The following is a 20,522-nucleotide window of genomic DNA, read 5'->3' as shown; positions in this document are numbered from 1 at the left end:
CTATACAGACTGTTTTTTTACACAGTATATGGGCTATTTCTCCTATTTCTCCAAGTTGCAATATTGATGCCAATTGGAAATTCTGCAAAACTGGAAAACAGTATTCACCCCACACTGCCTATGCATATACTGTATGTTTTTACTGCTGGACAAATTGATATACCCTCTGTTTACTCTGTGTAGGCTATGTGGCAGTGCTTCTATCGTAGGGCCAGTAGACCAGTGGTCTGAAATATGGACCACGCTTCAGTCCCAAATGGCACCCTATTCCCTATATAGTGCACTACTTTTGACCTGGGGCCCTGGTCAAAAGTAGTGCACTATATAAGGAATAGGGTGCCATTTGAGCCGCACACCGTGGCTCTGGGAGAATACCATGCTGAGGGGGTGTTGAGAGGCTGTTTTTTCAACCTATTCGTCTTCAGAAAGCTAGTTTCCACCGAAACATTGACATACACATGCAGAAGTTAATGTAATGTTTGTACAGGAGATGAATCAATCACTCAGCACCACAAAGAGAGAAAACTTGGAAGTTTCCAATCTGTCCATGCTGACAGTGACTGGCAATGTTCATTAAACAGATCAAGGCTAGGGAACAGCGAACCATGCTGCATTCCTCATGTCCCCCTGAGGATGGCATGTGTGTCTTTAACAAGGACAGAGAAGACAGTATATAGACACAGCCCTATTTAAAAAGGGGCCTAACGTTGACTTTGAGGTAGATATCTGGACTTCTGTTGATGTTCATGGTGTCACCTGAATGTGTTCTGCTTTGGACTTTTAGCTTACTGCACAGCCAATGTCCATATACTATATTTAGACTTTAGAAAAAGTGTTTTATGCAGTATATATTTAAGCAATAAGGCAAGATGGGGTGTTGTAAATGGCCAATAGACCACAGTTAAGGGCTGTTCTAAAGCACGACGCAACGCGGAGTGCCTGGACACAGCCCTTAGCCGTGGGATATTGTCAATATACCACAAACCCCCGAGGTGCCTTACAGCTATTATAAACTGGTTACCAACGTAATTATAGCGTACCCGTGGCATACGGTCTGATGTAACACGGCTGTCAGCCATTCAGCATTCAGGGCTCAAACCACCCATTATATATAATAGAATATGAGATATGTAATGTGCAGTCAAGAATAGACGTTGTATTCAACTCGGTCAACGACTTGGTAGTGAACATACAGACTGAGCGTGGATTTGAACAACTATTTATTGTTTCAGAAGTATGTAACAAAATATTTGCTATGGATAAAAACAGGATTTTTTTTTGTTGCATTGTACAACTAAGCAAAAAATGTTTACAGACAACAAGCATCACTAAATTGTACAGAAAAGAATGGTAAAAATTGTAAAAGTAGCGATAAAGCGAAAAACTCAAAGTAAAGACGATGAAGAACAGAACATCCTCGCGTCAGTGTGCAAACCGTTTATACATACGGATACGCCCCCTTCATCAGGCAGCGAATCCTGATAAATTATTTAAATAGCATTTATCTACACACACAAATCGACCTCTCACACACAGAACAGCAAAGACAGAACAAAACAGAATAATAATTTATTCATTAAAAAGAGCACTGGACAAAGGACATATATGAAAGCAAAAATTCAAATATGTGTAAAAAAATGTACTGCAGGGGGGTGTTGGATGGGGGGGAATTCTGTTTTGAAAATAAAAGTAATACTATTTACAGACTCATGCTACAGTAGCAATAAGATGTCGATCAATTTGTATTCTGTAAGCATACAATGAACAAAATTACTTTTTTGTTTGATCAAATGAATCATACAACAGCAATGAGGTAATATTTGTAGATCAAAGAGTTCCTCTGTTTGTTCATCTCTCTCAGAAGAAAAGGCACACAGGTCACATACATACCACACTGATTCAGGAGCCTTAGCTCTAACCATGGCTGGATTCTAACCCCTATAACGGTTTCCTTATAGGGAGAGAGAGGGGGAGGAGAGTAGAATCCCACCTTTGACACCAAAGACACCAGTCTGACTGACTCATTGGAACACTGGGGGGAATCTCTCACGTTCTCAAAGTATTGTAATTGTTTGGCACCTACATTGTAGGCAAGAGTTAATAAATTAAATTTCAAGTGTAAAGCCTCTAAAGATGAGGGAGATCCCCGTTTTGTAATCTTACCCAAAATTGTATCTTTTTAGATTTTGGAAAATAAATACATACTGAATATTTGGAACATTTAATGTTCAAAATGACACGTGTCTTAATAGACAGAATGTCTTGGGCTTACTGGCTCTGGAAATGCCCTTTTTTACATGGCCCTCCCATGTCATTTCTTTTTTACATGGCCCTCCCATGTCATTTCTTTTTTACATGGCCCTCCCATGTCATTTCTGCAATGCTAAGATGGTCACTCCCATCTTACCCTGAGTTATACTGTGTTCACTTTCAACTGAAACACAGTATCAATCTAATGCCAGCCATAAAAGCCTATAAGCAATCCTGTATTTGACCCAAAATATTTTGGCTCATTTTAATTTCGGTTTGTTTTCTTTCGTCTCTGAAATACTTTTCTCTAAGGGTACGCATATAGAAGGGTAAAAGCAAGCACTTTCTTCTTATTTAAACACATAAACGTACATACATCCACACAAAGTTACCGTCCCTCCATATCTTGTTGTTACGCAGCTGACTTTCAATGGCCACAAGCCCTTTCCTTACAAAACTTAATGTGAAAAAAGTCTTATTGCTTTCTTCCTCTTCTGAGCCCCAAAAAAACCCACTTCCTCAGAGTCGTATCGTTCAGAATCTACATCCGGGTAGATCTGTTTTTTTTTATAAACAGAACATCACATGGTCTTTCTTTGGGACGTCCATTCCAGAAAAAGAGAGATGGATAGAAAGAGAGAGAGAGAGATGTAAAGGTATGGAAGTGCATAGTCGACTATGGGTAGCCTCTCCTGCGCAGAGCTGAATGAGGTCTTTAAGATCAGAGAGAGATCGGCTGGTCGGTGTCGTTGGTTGGTAACGTTGGTTGGTAACATTGGTCGGTCTCCCGTTCAGGCAAAGCAAATGGTTATTTGTCCAACCAGTGTCAATTTACCCTGAGGCTGACCACACCAGGCCCTACCCCTCGGTCCCACCAGTGTGCGTGCCGCAGAAGAAAGAGGAGCAGAACAAAAAAACAATCCCTGGACTTTCATCTGAATACATATTGTTCATATTTATACAGAAAGGTGCATTGTTCCAAGAGCTTCTTGCTCTGTGCAATTATGCATCTGGAAAGAAAAAACACAAAGGACACAAGGTTAGGCATTAGGTTAAGAGAAAGCGTTAAGTTGCGGTTAGGTACATCCCGTAGGTCTATTGTGAAAGAAATGTCACTTAACAATTGCTGTTGGAGTTCTAGTAAGACATGGGAAGTTAATTGTTTCGTACCTCTGCATTCATACTTGAGGTCTGAGAAGTACACCATCTCTTGGGAGAAGACAAAGAGGCCTAGTCTTCCGCCTGCGTACGTCTTGTCGTATATGCTCCCAGAATCAGCCATGATCTTCTTCCCCTCGTACATGACCACTCTGAAACAAAGATACAATAAGAAGATTTGTGAGATAAACTATGTTACGATACAAACACAGCCATTATGGAAAGTCTATAAGCAGTTTGACCAATGTTCTCCAAGGAGTAAAAAGGTTTTAAAATCAAGTAAGTCATGTGTACACATGTTTGTGTAGACATTCTCAATCTCATAAATCTCCACCAGGCCAAGGCTTCAGTGTTTACCTGATGTGTCCTGTTCTTGGTCTGTGGATCAGGTGCCATCTGTAGGCTGTGAAGTCTTTCCAGCCAATGTTCTTAGGGTCGTGCCAAAGAGTCTTCACCTACAGAAGAAAAAAGAAACGTAGGGTTAAAGTTAGATGGTGTAGTCACCCATTACTCCTGAAGGTTTTTTCCTATGTGTGTGTGGGTATGTGTTCAGGCATGCAAGACGATAGGGGTTATTTCTTACCTGTCCTGTGGTGTTGCCAGTGTGCCAGAGAGCGTTCCTGAGGTGCTCTCCAGGTCCAGTAGTGGAGTTGACCACCTTGATGGACAGTCCTGAGTATCCCTGAGCCTTGGTGGGTTTGTTGTTCCAGTAGGTCTGTGTGATCTGTTTCCACATCACCACGTAGAACCTGGAGCTGGACTGGTAGCCGAACACAAAGCCGGCGTAGTCATCATCTCTCTCTGTGTTGATGAAGAAGGTACCACTGAAGTCCACAGAGTTGAACTCATCAAAACCTGGGAACGGGGAAACAGAGAAGATGAGAGTGAGAGGATAGTCTTTTTAGTTAGGGTTGGGTTATTTTGAGATGTCCCAAAGCATAGAATGTAACAATCAAGCCATCCACCTAACCAGTCAACCAATTAACCAATCCATCTACTCACCCACCCAACCAACCAAACCAACCAATCCAACCAATCCACTCACCAACAGCAATGCCAGGGTCACAGTTGACGGTCTGGACCAGCTCTTTGCCCTGATGTCTGACCACCCAGTTGGGGTCGATCTGGGACGTTCCCTTGGGGTCCAGGGGAACCATCTGGAACTTTCTGAAGTCTGTCTCGCTGATGTCAAAGTTCTCCGGACACACGTCGTAGATGTCAGGCACATTGTCTTGGTCAAAGTCGTCTTTGCAAGCGTCTCCTCGACCGTCACCTGGAAGAGATAGAAGACTTGATAAATAACACGTCTTACCATTAAGTAGATTAACATTGATATCATGCATGTCCCCGGTCATCAATCCTGGTCTTGAAGAGCTATGGGATGCAAAGGGTGTTTGTTATAGGCAAGCAGTAACAAAACTGATTCAAGTAACCACCTAATTGTTAAGCCAATTGATCAGTTGAAAAGGGTGCTCAACTCTGAAGATTTTGCTTAAGATTTCCTCTCTTCTAGAGCCACTCACCATCGGAGTCGATCTGGTCAGGGTTGAAGGCCAGTCTGCAGTTATCTTTCTCGTCTGGGATCCCGTCATTGTCATCATCGTGGTCGCAAGCGTCTCCCTTTCCGTCTTTGTCGTGATCGGCCTGGTTAGCGTTGGGGATGTAGGGGCAGTTGTCCAGGTTGTTCTGGTGGCCGTCTTCATCGATGTCCTGGTTGCTGTCACACTTATCTCCCACACGGTCGTCATCAGAGTCAACCTGTAGAGTTAAATGGAGATTGATGTTGGCATGCTAGCTGATGTTTGCGGTCAGAAGACATTAGATCCACCAGTCTGGTGTACACTGATGTGGGATAAGTGCTGTGTTCCTCTCGTAGTTGGGTGAAGTGTCCTTAGACACTGATCTAGGATCAGTTTTGTGCTTTCTAAACTAATGGTATACCTTAGGTTTAAGAAATGGGGAAGGTGAGCTGATCCTAGATCTGTGCCTACGGGCAACTAACGGTAGCAATTATGATGACACTTACTCGCAGATGCTCATTTTATTTCCAGCTGTACCAGCTGTTCAACCAATCATCTCTTCAATATCTCCTCCTCTTCCTCCCCCACTCCTCCTCCCCTCATCTTTTCATATTGGACTCCAATCCATTTATTTACAGCTGTACCAGCTGTTCAACCAATCATCTCTTCAATATCTCCTCCGCCTCCTCCCCCTCTACTCTTCCTCCCCACTCCTCATTCCCCCTCCCCCTCTACTCTTCCTCCCCCATTCCTCATCCCCGATCCCTCTCTACTCTTCCTCCCCCACTCCTCATCCCCAACTCCTCCTTCCCCCTCGCCCTCTACTCTTCCTCCCCCACTCCTCACCCCTCCCCTTTCATAATGGACTCCAATCACTCTAAACCTGTCAAGATAATTATTTGATAATGGACTCCAATCACTCTCACCTCTTTAAACCTGTCAAGATAATTCTGGTGTCGATTTTAATCTGCTGACAATCAACCAACACTAAACACACCCCTTCTCTCCTCCTCCTCCTCCTCCTCTCTTTTCCCTCCTGTCCTCCTTTATCCTCCCATCTCCCATCTGCTCTGCGAACACCAGTAGGCCTGTCTTTCCACAGACTGAAACATGCTAGACATTCCCCTGCAGACGGGAGTCACCTGTGCCTGCTGCTTGGCAGGACTACACACATTACACAGAGTTTTTACTGTCTCGCACGAGCAGAGGGACGGCGGGATGGAGGGAGGAGGGGAAGGAAGGAGGAAAGGAAGGAAGGAGGAAAGAAAGGGAGCGATGGAGGGAGGGCGGGATGGAGGGAGGAGGGGAAGGAAGGAGGAAAGAAAGGGAGCGATGGAGGGACGGCGGGATGGAGGGAGGAGGGGAAGGAAGGAGGAAAGAAAGGGAGCGATGGAGGGATGAAAAATGCGGTAGGGAGGGGAGGGAGGACTGGAGGGAGGGATTGGATTTGGGTATATTCCCATTCCCCCTCGATGAATCCCGTTGTAAGATACAGACTAGTGTGATACAGTCTAGTAAACAGTCTAGTGGTACAGTCTAGTGAAACAGTCTAGTGAAACAGTCTAGTGAAACAGTCTAGTGAAACAGTCTAGTGAAACAGTCTAGTGGTACATTCTAGTGAAACAGTCTAGTGAAACAGTCTAGTGAAACAGTCTAGTGATACAGTCTAGTGAAACAGTCTAGTGATACAGTCTAGTGATACAGTCTAGTAAAACAGTCTAGTGAAACAGTCTAGTGATACAGTCTAGTGATACAGTCTAGTAAAACAGTCTAGTGATACAGTCTAGTGAAACAGTCTAGCGCTACTCACAGCTACCCACTACAGCTACCTGTTACAGCTACCCATTACAGCTACCTGTTACAGCTACCCATTACAGCTACCTGTTACAGCTACCCAATACAGCTACCTGTTACAGCTACCCATTACAGCTACCTGTTACAGCTACCTGTTACAGCTACCTGTTACAGCTACCCATTACAGCTCTCACACAACAGAGTGTTCTTCTAGAATGACAGACATGCTCCACCAGACAGATGTATGCAAATTAGAGGTGTTTGTGACAGTGGCATGCATGTGTACCCGTACACTCATGCGTTTCTGTCTGCACACGTTTGTGTGCGTGTGCGTGTGCGTGTGCGCGTGCGTGCACGCGTGCGTGTGCGTGTGTGTGTGTGTGTGTGTGTGTGCAAGTACACACACCTGGTCAGGGTTGTGTTCCAGCGGACAGTTGTCACACATGTCTCCCACACCGTCCAGGTCAGTGTCTCTCTGGTCCACGTTGTAGACGTACGGGCAGTTATCTTTCTCATTCAGAATGCCTGTTGGACCAATCGCTTGGTGTTGTTATTCAGGATAAGATGAGGAAGGTGAGGAAAACGACCCGTTGTTGTAATTGAAAGCTTTCTTTTGTATCAGAAAGTAAGCCGTTCCTATTTGCAGTCTTGTAGATTGATGCATTGCACTCTGTTTGTTTATAAAGCCTTCTTGCACAAACTTCCGCCGTACCTTACTTTCTTATTAACATACAGACGTACGAGCTACCAGACCCTGTTTCAAGGATGCCTAACTCACGAGATACCTTCAGTCTCCACTGAGTTAGGTAAATCTGCTTTAAGTTTTTTGTTTTTCCACCTTACTTGTGGAATAATCTCCAAAAACTCTCTAAATGTGGGGTGAATTGGTGCCTCTAGGGAAATTCAGACAGCTGACTGAGTACCTTTTTACTGAAGAACAGGTTTGTTCTCTATGATTGTGTTTTGTACCTCAGCTGTGCTCTTCGTGGTGAGTTGATGGCTAGATGTTTTGTAAGAGACAATCTACAGCACCTATTATTTTACAGAACAGGATTGAAATAGGGGACAACTAAGCAAAGTTAGAGTCTCACCATCTCCGTCAATGTCCACAGAGCAGGCGTCTCCTTCTCCGTTGTTGTCTGTGTCTGTCTGGTCAGGGTTGCTGTTGTAAGGACAGTTATCACAACGATCTCCGATATCATCTCTGTCATAGTCATATTGCCTGGGGTTGTACACAAACGGACAGTTATCCTGTAGAGAGAGCGAGAGAGAGTGAGGGGAAGAGAGAATGAGAGAAGTTGGAGAGAGAGAGGGGGCAGTGGGGAAGGGAGAGATGAATGGGAGAGGGCGAGAGAGAGAGAGGGAGAATTAGAGGTAGGCAGAGAGAGAGAGAGGGAAAGGGAAAGAGAGAGAGAGAGAGAGAGAGAGCACAATTCAGTTACTAGAATAATATACCCAGTGTCCACTGCTCAGGAAAACATCTCTGACATGATATATTCATTTCAGATGTTGTGCTTTTAACTTGCTGTGGTCTGTGTACCCTGCAGAGAGAGAGGGTGGATGAAAGTGAGTCTTATATTTAGGCCCCATCCCAAATATAAGGTTAGGACTAGCGTATTACACTGCGGCTCATTCAGAGTGTTACCTCTGTGTTGGAATTTGAGGTTTGGCTCTGAGGGCAAATAAACGCTTGCTTTCTGTTCAGTTGTTTTATTTCACAGCATGAATGATGAATGTAAAACCACATTCATGACCCACTGCCAAAACTGAACACACACACACACACACACACACACACACACACACACACACACACACACACACACACACACACACACACACACACACACACACACACACACACACACACACACACAAACACAAACACACAAACACACACACACACACACACACTCATACACACACGCACTCATATACACACTGACTAACCAAGAGGTAGCATAACCTGAATAAATATGAATTATATTTGTCTCAGTAAGGGGTGGGGACTTCAGACCTTCAATTACTGAATGAATGAGGTAATCACTTCCTCACATACCCTGTCGTCAGCAATACCATCATTGTCATCATCGTTGTCACAAGCGTCACCAACACCGTCCTTGTCGTAGTCTTCTTGGCCTGAGTTAGGAAGGTTGGGGCAGTTGTCCTACAAAAGAAAGTTTACACCGATAAGGCCAAACAATGCACACGATGAACAGTCCTGTCGGACATTGAACGAACCCCTGGTGTGTTTTCTGTAGAACATGATTGATCTGTGTAAAAGTCATTATCAGCACATTAAAAGGGATGTGAGTTCTTCTCTAGTTAAATAGCAAGCTGGGCCTTTTCAAGGACGTATACATGTCAGGCCCCTTGTATACCTTTTTGCAGTGGTATGTGGCGTTCTCCACACAGACCAGGTCTTGGTTGGGCCATCCGTCCAGGTCCGTGTCCTCACCACAGATGTGTCCATTTCCAGCATAGCCGGGCTTACACTCACAGCGGTACATGAGGTCGGCAAAGTGTCCCAGGTAGTTACAGCGGGCGTTCTTGTTGCAGTCGTGGCTCCCATCCAGGCAGGGGTTACGTGGTGTACACACCTGGAGGGGGAGGAAGTGAAGAATTGATCAGACGGGCCAGGAAATATTGTGGATAACCTCCCTGCCTTTGTTTACAGAGGGCAACAATTGGCAGTTAGATCGGGACAGAGAAAAGCATAGCTTTTTCAAGGAATCTATGATCTTGTAAATTCCTAATTGTAAATTCTAAATTCCTAATTCTAAATCAGCTGAGACCAGAGCTACGGTCTAAGAGGACAATCATCACAACAGTTGTCCACTTTACCAGTACTAACCTGTTTCTTGGCGGTGGCTTCCTCCACTCCCCTGCCGAAGGGCTGAGGTCCAGAGTAGCGTGTGGGACAGGGCAGACAGTTGTAGCCAGGGTCAGTGTTCTCACAGCGGTGTACTCCATTGAATACGAAGCAAGCGTCAGGAACCTCTTTGCACTCATCAATGTCCTTGCACTTGATGCCGTCACCAGAGTAAGCAGAGGGGCATTTTCCACACCTCCATGTTCCATCAGGGAAGCTGGTGCACTTGGTCCCAGGGAAGCAAGGGTTGGACAGACAGCCATCTGAGGAGAGATACATGAGCTTGTAAGTACTGTGTACTGACTGCTTTAAGTACTAGTGTTAAGTTATACGTGTAAAACAAAGTGTTTGATAAGCCCTAAAAGCATTAAAAGCATTAAAAGTAATAGTTTTAAAAGTGTTATTTTTACCTTAAAACTGTCTAAAACCTAACATTTGTGTAATCATTCACAGTACTTAAGTTTTAAGAAACATTGATGCGTCTGAAATGGCACCCTATGCCCTATATAGTGCACTACTACCCTATAAGCCCTGGTCAAAAGTAGTGCACTACTACCCTATAGGCCCTGGTCAAAAGTAGTGCACTATATAGGGAATAGGGTGCCATTTCGGACACATCCATTGTCCTGCTACTCACCGATGGGACAGGCGTTCTTGTTGCACTGCTGAGAAGCCTTGGAGTCACCCTGGCACTCCTTACCACCATATTTAGGGGCGGGGTCGTTGCAGAGACGTTTACGTGTCTGAGCTCCTCCCCCACAGGTGGCAGAGCAGGTATCCCATAGTGACCAGGGTCCCCAGTTACCGTTGACTGAAGGGGAAGTAGAGAGACAGAAGTTTCAATACAGGTGTGACTGTGGTGCTCTTCATGATGGTAGGGCGTTTTGCAATGCCATCTTTGTTTCTGCAATAGCCAACTCCTTGGTCGTTGACTTGCCAAACAAGGAACAAATACAGACTGCAATTGAGGCTAAATGACAGGGTACCACATGAAAGAGGATGTTCATTTGACTACAAATATTTCAGGGTGTGAGGTGCATGAAAAAGCCTTTGACTAATGTCAAATGATCACAATGACATGTGACCCAGGTCTTGTTCTTAAAACCCTTGACTAATGGTACTTACTGGGGCAGGGTGACTTGGTGCACTTCTCAGTCTGTCTCCCCTCTCCTTGGCAGTCCTTGCCTCCCAGCTGGGGTGTGGGGGAGTTGCAGAGGCGGATACGGGTGATGACACCCGCCCCACAGGTGACCGAGCAGGAAGACCAGGGGGACCAGTGGCTCCAGGCACCGTCCTGCTTGACTGGAGGGTCACAGAGCAGAGGTTAGGGGTTAGGGGTCAATGAGATGCTTGGTTATGGGTCAATGTTAAATCAAAACAGGTTAAGAGAAGTTTAAAGTTAAATGGCATTGTTGCTCTGTGGAGTCACAACTGGCTGATCTGCAGCTGCATGCTTGGATGTGGTCTATCGTTTCTGTCACCATCAATACAAGTTGGTGATAAAAAATACGTGATACAAGTTTCTGTGTGACAATTGATGCATGTGATTTGGTTGGTAGATTTGAATGTGTATAGAACAGTGAACTCACAGCGTTTGTCACACTCCTGAAGGTAGCAGTCCCTGGTTTGGACGGAGGTTCCCTCGCAGTTGTTGTTGATGCGGTCGCAGGAGCGGCCTCTCTGCTGGATGCCCCGCCCACAAGACACGGAACAGTGGGTCCATTCAGACCACAGGGACCATCCATCCTCCGCATAGTCGCTCGCTATGGAGAGAGAGAGGGAAGGGAGAGAGAGGAGGAAGGGAGGAAGAGAGGGAGAGAGAGAGAAGGAGGGAGAGAAGGGAGGGAGAGGAGGAAGGGATGAAGAGAGGGAGAGATAGAGTGAGTGGAGGGAGAGAGGAGAGGGAGAGAGGGAGGGGGAGAGAGGGAGACAATGAGAGAGCTATTGGACTGCAGAGACCACAAGCCCACCCCCCACCCCACAAGCCCCCCCACCGCACAAGCCCCCCACCCCACAAGCCCCCCCACCCCACAAGCCCCCCCACCCCACAAGCCCCCCCCACCCCACCCCACCCTTCGCAGTAAATGAGGGTTGAAAGCTCTTAAAGTTCTTAGAGCTCCGGTCTAATGTACGCAATTTAGCCCTGGGATGAGTGTATGTGTTTGTGTGTGCCTGTGTGTGTCCGTGTGTGTGTGTGTGTGTGTGTGTCGTCTGTGCGTGTCTGTGTCCTTGTCCGTGTGTGTGTGTGTGTGTGCCTGTGTGTTGGTAGAGTTAAAGAGACGGCCTCCCCTGGGAGTTCAGGAGTTAGAGAGGCCAAAGGGAAGTCCGTCTAAGAAGCCTACTGAATGCACAGTGATCCCCCATTGACTGCTGTTACTTTTAAAGAGGAAACCAGGGACCATGTCATAACGTTGACCAAGGTACTGATGAGTGTGGTTTTCTGCCTTTCTTTAGGTTTTAGGGGCCACTGGGCCCAGCCCTCTTAGGTATGTGGAAAATGTCACATGGTCTTATGTCTAGGATGGATTTGGTAAACAGAGAAATTTTCCATCCCACTTAAACCAATTTGGCCCAATTATAGCCATTACAAGCTGAAGATTAAAGATGTTTTGGATGGATGTTTTCGTGTTTTATTAAACACACCGTGTAAACATTCACTGTGCATGGTGGGAAAAGTATGTTAACCCTTGGATTTAATAACTGGTTGACCCTCCTTTGGCAGCAATAATCTCAACCAAACGTTTTCTGTAGTTGCTGATCAGACCTGCACAACAGTCAGGAGGAATTTGGACCAGTCCTCTATAGAGTGTTCTGACACATTTTCATTCGTTAACTTCTTTGGGGTAGGGGGCAGTATTTTCACGTCCGGATGAAAAGCGTGCCCAGAGTAAACTGCCTGCTACACAGGCCCAGATGCTAGGATATGCATATTATTAGTAGATGTGGATAGCAAAACACTCTGAAGTTTCTAAAACTGTTTGAATGATATCTGTGAGTATAACAGAACTCATATGGCAGGCAAAAACCTGAGAAAAATCCAACCAGGAAGTGGGAAATCTGAGGTTTGTAGTTTTTCAACTCTTTGCTTATCCAAGATACAGTGGAAATGGGGTCATATTGCACTTCCTAAGGCTTCCACTAGATGTCAACAGTCTTTAGAACCTTGTGTGATGCTTCTACTGTGAAGTGGGGGCGAATGAGAGGGGATTGAGTAAGGTCTCTCCCAGAGTGCCACGAGCTGACCATGCGCGTTCACGTGATAGTTAGCTTGCGTTCCATTACATTTCTACAGACAAAGGAATTCTCCGGTTGGAACATTATTGAAGATTGATGTTAAAAACATCCTAAAGATTTATTCTATACTTCGTTTGACATGTTTCTATGGACTGTAGCGGAACTTTTTGACATTTTGTCTGCTCCTCATGAATTTTGATTACTGGGCTAAACGCACAAACAAAAATGAGGTATTTGGACATAAATGATGGACTTTATCGAACAAATCAAACATTTATTCTGGAACTGGGATGCCTGGGAGTGCATTCTGATGAAGATCATCAAAGGTAAGTGAATACTTATAATGGTATTTCTGACTTCTGTTGACTCCAACATGACGGATATCTGTTTGGCTTGATTTGTCGTCTGAGCGCCGTACTCAGATTATTGCATGGTTTGCTTTTTTCGTAAAGTTTTAAAAAAATCTGACACAGCAGTTGCGTTAAGGAGAAGTGGATCTAAAATTCCATGCATAACAGTTGTATCTTTTATCAATGTTGATTATGAGTATTTCTGTAAATTGATGTCGCTCTCTGCAAAATCACCAGATGTTTTGGAACTACTGAACATAACGCGCCAATGTAAACTCAGATTTTTGCATATAAATATGAACTTTACCGAACAAAACATACATGTATTGTGTAACATTAAGTCCTATGAGTGTCATCTGAGGAAGATCATCAAAGGTTAGTGATTCATTTTATCTATATTTCTGCTTTTTGTGACTCCTCTCTTTGGCTGGAAAAATGGCTGTGTTTTCTGTGACTTGGCTCTGACCTAACATAATCGTTTGGTTTGCTTTCGTCGAAAAGCCTTTTTGAAATTGGACACTTGGGCTGGATTTACAACAAGTGTATCTTTAAAATGGTGTAAAATATATGTTTGTTTGCGGAATTTAAATTATGGGATTTCTGTTGTTTTGATTTTGGCGCCCTGCAGTTTCACTGGCTGTTGACCAGGTGGGACGCCCCTCCCGTCCCACGTACCCTAGAGAGGTTTTAACAAGCTAGGAGACTTAAAATGAATTTGTTTTTCTTGAATAGAAACTTTTACACCGAGAAAATGGTTGGTGGCTTCATACTTTATTTGGCAAATAGAATCCGAGTAGATGGCAGTACATGGAGTGCCGTTTAAATGACCCGTTTGTCTTAAAGACATTAAAGGACAACTCAGGCTATTAATGGCTTTAGAATAGAATAAACCTCTGGTTCGTAATACTGTATATAGACTTCCTTGAACGTGAGGTGAACCTTTGTTTGTATGTTACTTCTTGTATGGAGTTGGAACCACACAAATAGAACCATAGAATCAGAACCAATGGTTGTAATTGTAGGGTTGGAACTCACGTGTTCCACAGCGCGGGCAGCACTCTCCATCGGGCACGGTTGCGTTGGCACAAGGGATCAGGGGGCACGAGATCTTACGGCACACGGTGGCAGAGTTCTACAAAAGGGGCGGAGACAAAGAATCGTAAGGAATCAGGACGTTAATGACATACAGTAAGTCCCCCCTTTTCTGCACCTGGACCAACTTGGGTCAGTACATTGAGAAGATCAGCGGCTGGAGCCAGAGACTCCTGTGGACCAACCAGCACCTGCCCACTGGGTCAGGGTAGTAGAAATACGGCCAAAACAGTCGGTGGAGGGTTGAACTGGGCACTGACGACCAAACAACAAACATCTATCTACCAAAAGCAGGGCATTAGTTTGCCTTGATGGATAGAACGTTCAATCTCTCTGTCTAATGAAGCATACTAACATCCTGGCCAGTTGATTCACAGATCAAGAGAGCCCAAGAGCCAAGGGGATTACGAGCAGAAAGGTGATACTGCTGGCAGAGCAGATTTCCCCCCAGTTTTTATTGAATACAGTAGCTCTCTGTGTCTTCCTGTCTGTGGGCCACTTGTCTGAGCTGAAGCTCTGTTTTAATTATGTTGTTAATTAAAGACAAGGAGCTGCTGAGAAGAGCTGAGGAGGTAAGTAGAGACGAGGAGCTGCTGAGAAGAGCTGAGAGGTAATTAGAGACGAGGAGCTGCTGAGAAGAGCTGAGGAGGTAATTAGAGACGAGGAGCTGCTGAGAAGAGCTGAGGAGGTAAGTAGAGACGAGGAGCTGCTGAGAAGAGCTGAGAGGTAATTAGAGACGAGGAGCTGCTGAGAAGAGCTGAGGAGGTAATTAGAGACGAGGAGCTGCTGAGAAGAGCTGAGGAGGTAATTAGAGACGAGGAGCTGCTGAGAAGAGCTGAGGAGGTAATTAGAGATGAGGAGCTGCTGAGAAGAGCTGAGGAGGTAATTAGAGATGAGGAGCTGCTGAGAAGAGCTGAGAGGTAATTAGAGATGAGGAGCTGCTGAGAAGAGCTGAGAGGTAATTAGAGATGAAGAGCTGCTGAGAAGAGCTGAGGAGGTAATTAGAGATGAAGAGCTGCTGAGAAGAGCTGAGGAGGTAATTAGAGATGAGGAGCTGCTGAGAAGAGCTGAGGAGGTAATTAGAGATGAAGAGCTGCTGAGAAGAGCTGAGGAGGTAATTAGAGATGAGGAGCTGCTGAGAAGAGCTGAGAGGTAATTAGAGATGAGGAGCTGCTGAGAAGAGCTGAGAGGTAATTAGAGATGAGGAGCTGCTGAGAAGAGCTGAGGAGGTAATTAGAGATGAGGAGCTGCTGAGAAGAGCTGAGGAGGTAATTAGAGATGAGGAGCTGCTGAGAAGAGCTGAGGAGGTAGCCTATTCTTTATATGGTGCACTACTTTTGACCAGGGCCTATAGGGGGCCTGTCAGGCTCTGTCTGTTCACTAGAGTGGTGGGCCATGCATGGTCACTTCACTACAGCACCCACTGTTGGCTTGTTGGCTTGATGCCAGCTTCTTCCTCCAACCCAATTACTGTCCAGATGACAGACAGGTCTTGAGTAGCGAGCGGGCGCTTGCTGAGTGGGGATGAGTATGTGTTCGCAAGTGCCTGTCTGAGAGCCCAAAAGTAGGTGCACACACACACACACACACACACACACACACACACACACACACACACACACACACACACACACACACACACACACACACACACACACACACACACACACACACACACACACACACACACACACACACACACACACACACACACACACACATAAACACACATATAAAAACACACACACACTACCCCACTACACTCCCCATCCACACAAACTCTCTCGAATTTGGCCCTTACTTGACAAGTGCACTCGGTGCAGTCGTCGACGGTCCACTCGGCCTTGTTCTTGTGGACGATGCCGTTGTGCAGACAGACTCCACTGTGGATCCCAACTCTGTTCATCAAAAACTTGTTCTCATCCGTCTGAAGGAGACAGGAAGGAAGGAAGCATACACTCCGATATGAATACTGGATGAGAAAGGGTTTCAAATTCATACACTGTTTCACTCTTCAGTTCTCAATAGCCCAAGTGGTTTGAAAAAGAGATTCAGGTGTTTGAGAATTATTGTCCCCACCTCACACTGGTTTAGCATTAAGAAGCCTTTCAAATGAAAGCTAGTTAGAAAAGCATACCTCATTTGATTGAATTAATGAACTAACATGCAGTTTGACAGACTAGCCAGAGTTGGTGCTGGTAGACCAGTATGCTAAGAAAGGCCCACATGCAGTGACTGACAAACAGTTTATCATCAAGTATCATGCCACAGACAGACAGACAGACAGACAGACAGACAGACAGACAGACAGACAGACAGACAGACAGACAGACAGGAAGGAAGGACTCTGGCTCCAGGAGTCAGGTGTGTTTCCTCACCACTTTGCGCAGCTCATTGGACAGCTCCTTCACCACCACTCCCAACCCCCTCAGCTCCTTGAACATGCCAGCCAGGTCCTCACAGGAGAACCCACAGATCATCTGCAGGTCTGGAGGGAGGGGAAACACCATGGAGATATATGAATTCTATGGGAAATACAGTTTCGCTATCAATGTACATGAAGGCTTCCAGACTAATGTTCAACTCCCTACAGCTAGAGACAACTGTTGACAGTAGAATAGAATAGAATCCTTTTACTTTCTTCTAATACTTCTATGCTTCTATGCTGTTCTATGCTGTTCTACTCTATACTGGTCTATTCTATGCTGTTCTATTCTATTTTATGATGTTCTATTCTATTCTATTTGATGCTGTTTTATTCTATTCTATGTTGTTTTATTATATTATTTGCTGTTCTATTCTATGCTGTTCTATTCTATTCTATGCTGTTCGATTCTATGCTGTTCTATTCTATGCTGTTCTATTCTATGCTGTTATATTCTATTCTATGCTGTTCTGTTCTGTTCTATTCTGTATATGGAACCCTTTTCGGGAGAGTTTAACAGGGTTTATAATAATAAGCAGCAGCAGTTGTGTTTACCTTTAGTTTTGTGGCCAGTGTAGTCCGTCCTAATGGCAGGGCTGGACCCATTGATGGTGTCGTCGATAAGGACGATCTCATCAGTCTGAACAGCTGAGGGAGGGAGGGAGATGAGGGGGAGAACGAGGGAGGGAGAGAGAGAGAGAGCAAAAGAGAGAGAAAGGGAGGGAGAGGGAGGGAGGGGAAAGGAGAGGGAGGGGATAGATGGGAGAGGGGGGAGGGAGGGAGACAGGGGAAAAGGAGTGAGACAGAGTACGGTGGGAGGGAGAGGGAGGAAGGGAGAAACCAAAAGAGAGACTGTTTAGAGCACTGTACACTGTAATGGCAATCCCCACTAGACCACAGCAGACCACAACAGACACACTGTCCCCAGGGCTCATTGGTGATATAAGGGTGGATGACATGTAATTACACTCAGGCTATTACAGAACATTACAGCCTCATACTATCTTGGATCACAATGAAGTTAATGAGTTAATGTGCCCGGCCCTGAAGAGGCATTGAAGTGCTTGTAAACTTCAGCTTTCCCATGGCAACATAAACGTGACTTTGTTAGAACTTTCACATGACAGTTTACTAGGCTCTTAAACAGTCATGCACATGTCTTATAGAAGGCTTGGTGGCTTTAGAATAACAACCAGTGATGCATGGATAAACACGCAATAATGCTTTCTGTTCATGATTAGGCTACTTACAGTTTTGGCATCCCTTGTTGCGCAGAATCGCGTCCAAAGTGGTTCCAAAAACAAAGCGCACGTTTTGGAGCACCCCCTGCAAGATTCAATGGTCATTTTAGCTCTAATATTGCAGTCACTGTCTTTCGACATTTACGCAACAAATATTGGACTTTTTGGATAATTTACAAGGGTTTCCAATATAGTGTACCGTACAACTTTTATGCATGGGTCTATAGGTTTTATGCACATCATTTTTTACGAATTTAAGTGTCACACAATACCAAATGCAACACTTACTGACATCTAAAACAACTCGATTACTCATATGATCTGTATCCATTATGCGTAATGCCATGCGTCATGTGCTCTGCGCTCTCTACTTACCATGAACCGGTCCTTCACCGCTCCCTTCCCGATCCTGAGGCGCGCTGTGGCGGGAGTCTCCTGAGTGAGGATGCTCTGGATGGGAGCGTCCAATTCAGCCGTGTTCACCTCCTCACAGCCAACATACAGCTGCGCGCGGTCCTCCTGCACGAACAGCGTAATATTCTTCCAGTGGCCCGTCGCCAAGTCCACATCTTCTATCGAGACCACCTGTTGCTTAGTAACGGTGGAGAAAACCACATCCAGGGTATTCGCTTTTCCATTCGAGACGATCTCGAACACGGCTCCGGATCCGTCCCGCTTCTCCACGGTCAAGAGGGAGCCCCTGGTCCGCTTAAACTGCTTGAAGTTAAGCAGGAGGAGGAAGCCCCTCTCGGCGTGGATGGAATCGATGAGGTCCCTGAAGGAACTCTCGGGGAGCTCGGGGATCAGGTCCGGATTGAGGATCTTGTAGGCGGGACTGTATGGGTCGTCGCCCTTCACTAGGGTCACTCCGTGGTTCTTCTTGGAGACTTGGACCAGCTCGAACAGGTCGTACACGCTATTGTCGTCACGGTTCTCTGTGGGAGGGACGTGGGAATGAGTGGGAGCAATTAGTCTTTATCTGCGTGTCTTTGGAATTGATTATTTTTGTTGTGCGGAATGAACTCTAAAGTTATCTCTATGTTAATCCATGTCCAATGCAAATCAATAAATTAAGGGAATAATATATCTATATATTTTTTAAGTTTTAAGTTCATGGAGTTTTAAGTTGAAGCGATAGAAGCTCCGTTAATTATCGACAAACATACAGTATGAGGCATCTCACCTGCAACTCGTACGCTCTCGCAGGTCCAAAGCATCAACAGCAGAAATATTCCTGTCAACTTCATGGTGAAACTCTTTTTTCCCTATGAAAAACAGCAAATAAAGTCAACCACTTTTCACAAATTGTTCATATTTACACATAACATTTAAATATAATAATAAACAATAATCCAAACGCATATTATTATTTACTATAATAAGACAATATTTGAAAAATATGTCTTGATATAGGTTGGATTCGTTGAAAGAAAATCGAAATATTGTTAACCCACCTGTTGAATGAAAACAGCAGAGAGAAACAGTCAAATCCAAATAGAAATGGAAATCCAATAATAATCCACAAGATAAAAACAATTTCTTGTTAATTTTTAATGGAAAGGAGTCCGATATAAGATGCAGAAAGACCGTTTCTTGTGTTGCTTTAATTGAACGGCAAATCTTCTCTCTGGTATCTGACGCTAAGAACCTAACTGTAAACCAGGGGGACAAAGTACTATTTAAATAGTTTCATGACATTCCTAAGAACGCGTCTCGCCCAATCAGATGGTGGAAGGAAAAGGGGATGAGCTTATGGTCTTACCTCACAGCAAGTAGAGCCGCTGGAGCGCACTGAGTCCCATACAGAAGCGCACAAGGGGAGAGGGGAGAAAAAAACGCGCCACATTCCAGAGGCCGAATTCCATGCCCGAATCCATACCTTTATTAGACCATCATTTCCGGTTATTGGTTTACTCACCAGTCTGAAATGTTCTCGTGAAAAATAAAAATAATTCATCTTCTCTATCTTTAAACCTTTTTGCTCATGTTTGATTAAGTTTATGCTTAATTCTTACACTTGCTTATCAATAGTGTTCTCACCAAAATAGGTAACTGATTATCAGTGTTATTTACTTATGGGGAAAGTTGGATTAATATGGAAATGCGAATCAATTCCTGTAGCGAAAATATTGTCTTATTTTTTTTTACCAGACTGCGCTTCAGGAATTTGTGAGAGGATGCTCAGTCAGTCAATTGGGCTTTTTTTTTATTTTTTTTTTTATTCCCTGCTGCTGTTCCAAGTTTGTCCGCTAGAAGCCGTTGTGAGTTCACTAGAGAGGCGCCGAGGCCTGCGCTGCAATTATATGAATGAGAGAACGCCTGGATTTGCGATTCAATCCACACACACAGATGTGCTGTACTATTACCGTTTAAATACGAATTGAATGCACGTATATGAGGTTATTTTAAGATGGCGCCAATTTTGACCAATTCATATATTACAATCATATTCCATGTGACCAGTGTTGGGGTGTAGTGAACTATATGTAGTTCAACTAGTAATTAAACTACATTTTACAGGAGCTTGGTGGTAGTTGAACTAAATTCAAATCTAGGTAGTGTTATCAGTATCTAATGACTTAACTA

At 44.6% G+C, this 20,522-nt stretch overlaps 1 protein-coding gene across 1 annotated transcript; it reads right to left on the bottom strand.

Moving 5' to 3' along the window:
* Positions 1-1,203: 1,203 nt before the first annotated feature.
* Positions 1,204-19,593, bottom strand: LOC129825512 (thrombospondin-1-like). The gene is made up of 22 exons (XM_055885665.1): positions 19,391-19,593; positions 19,120-19,201; positions 18,312-18,871; positions 17,946-18,021; positions 17,251-17,343; positions 16,649-16,758; positions 16,072-16,197; positions 14,214-14,310; positions 11,184-11,357; positions 10,720-10,896; positions 10,232-10,405; positions 9,577-9,857; positions 9,104-9,322; positions 8,782-8,889; positions 7,814-7,973; positions 7,129-7,247; positions 4,932-5,166; positions 4,454-4,681; positions 3,992-4,263; positions 3,766-3,863; positions 3,421-3,560; positions 1,204-3,260 (listed from the first exon to the last, which is right to left on the bottom strand). The coding sequence occupies exons 2-22, from the start codon at positions 19,181-19,183 to the stop codon at positions 3,253-3,255; spliced, it is 3,519 nt and encodes a 1,172-aa protein (XP_055741640.1). The 5' UTR covers positions 19,184-19,201; positions 19,391-19,593; the 3' UTR covers positions 1,204-3,252.
* Positions 19,594-20,522: the final 929 nt, after the last annotated feature.

The sequence above is a fragment of the Salvelinus fontinalis genome, chromosome 27 (genome assembly GCF_029448725.1).
Source record: "Salvelinus fontinalis isolate EN_2023a chromosome 27, ASM2944872v1, whole genome shotgun sequence".
NCBI lineage: Eukaryota > Metazoa > Chordata > Actinopteri > Salmoniformes > Salmonidae > Salvelinus > Salvelinus fontinalis.
The sequence above is the reverse complement of the archived record's forward strand: the minus strand, read 5'-3'. Positions and strand labels throughout refer to the sequence as shown.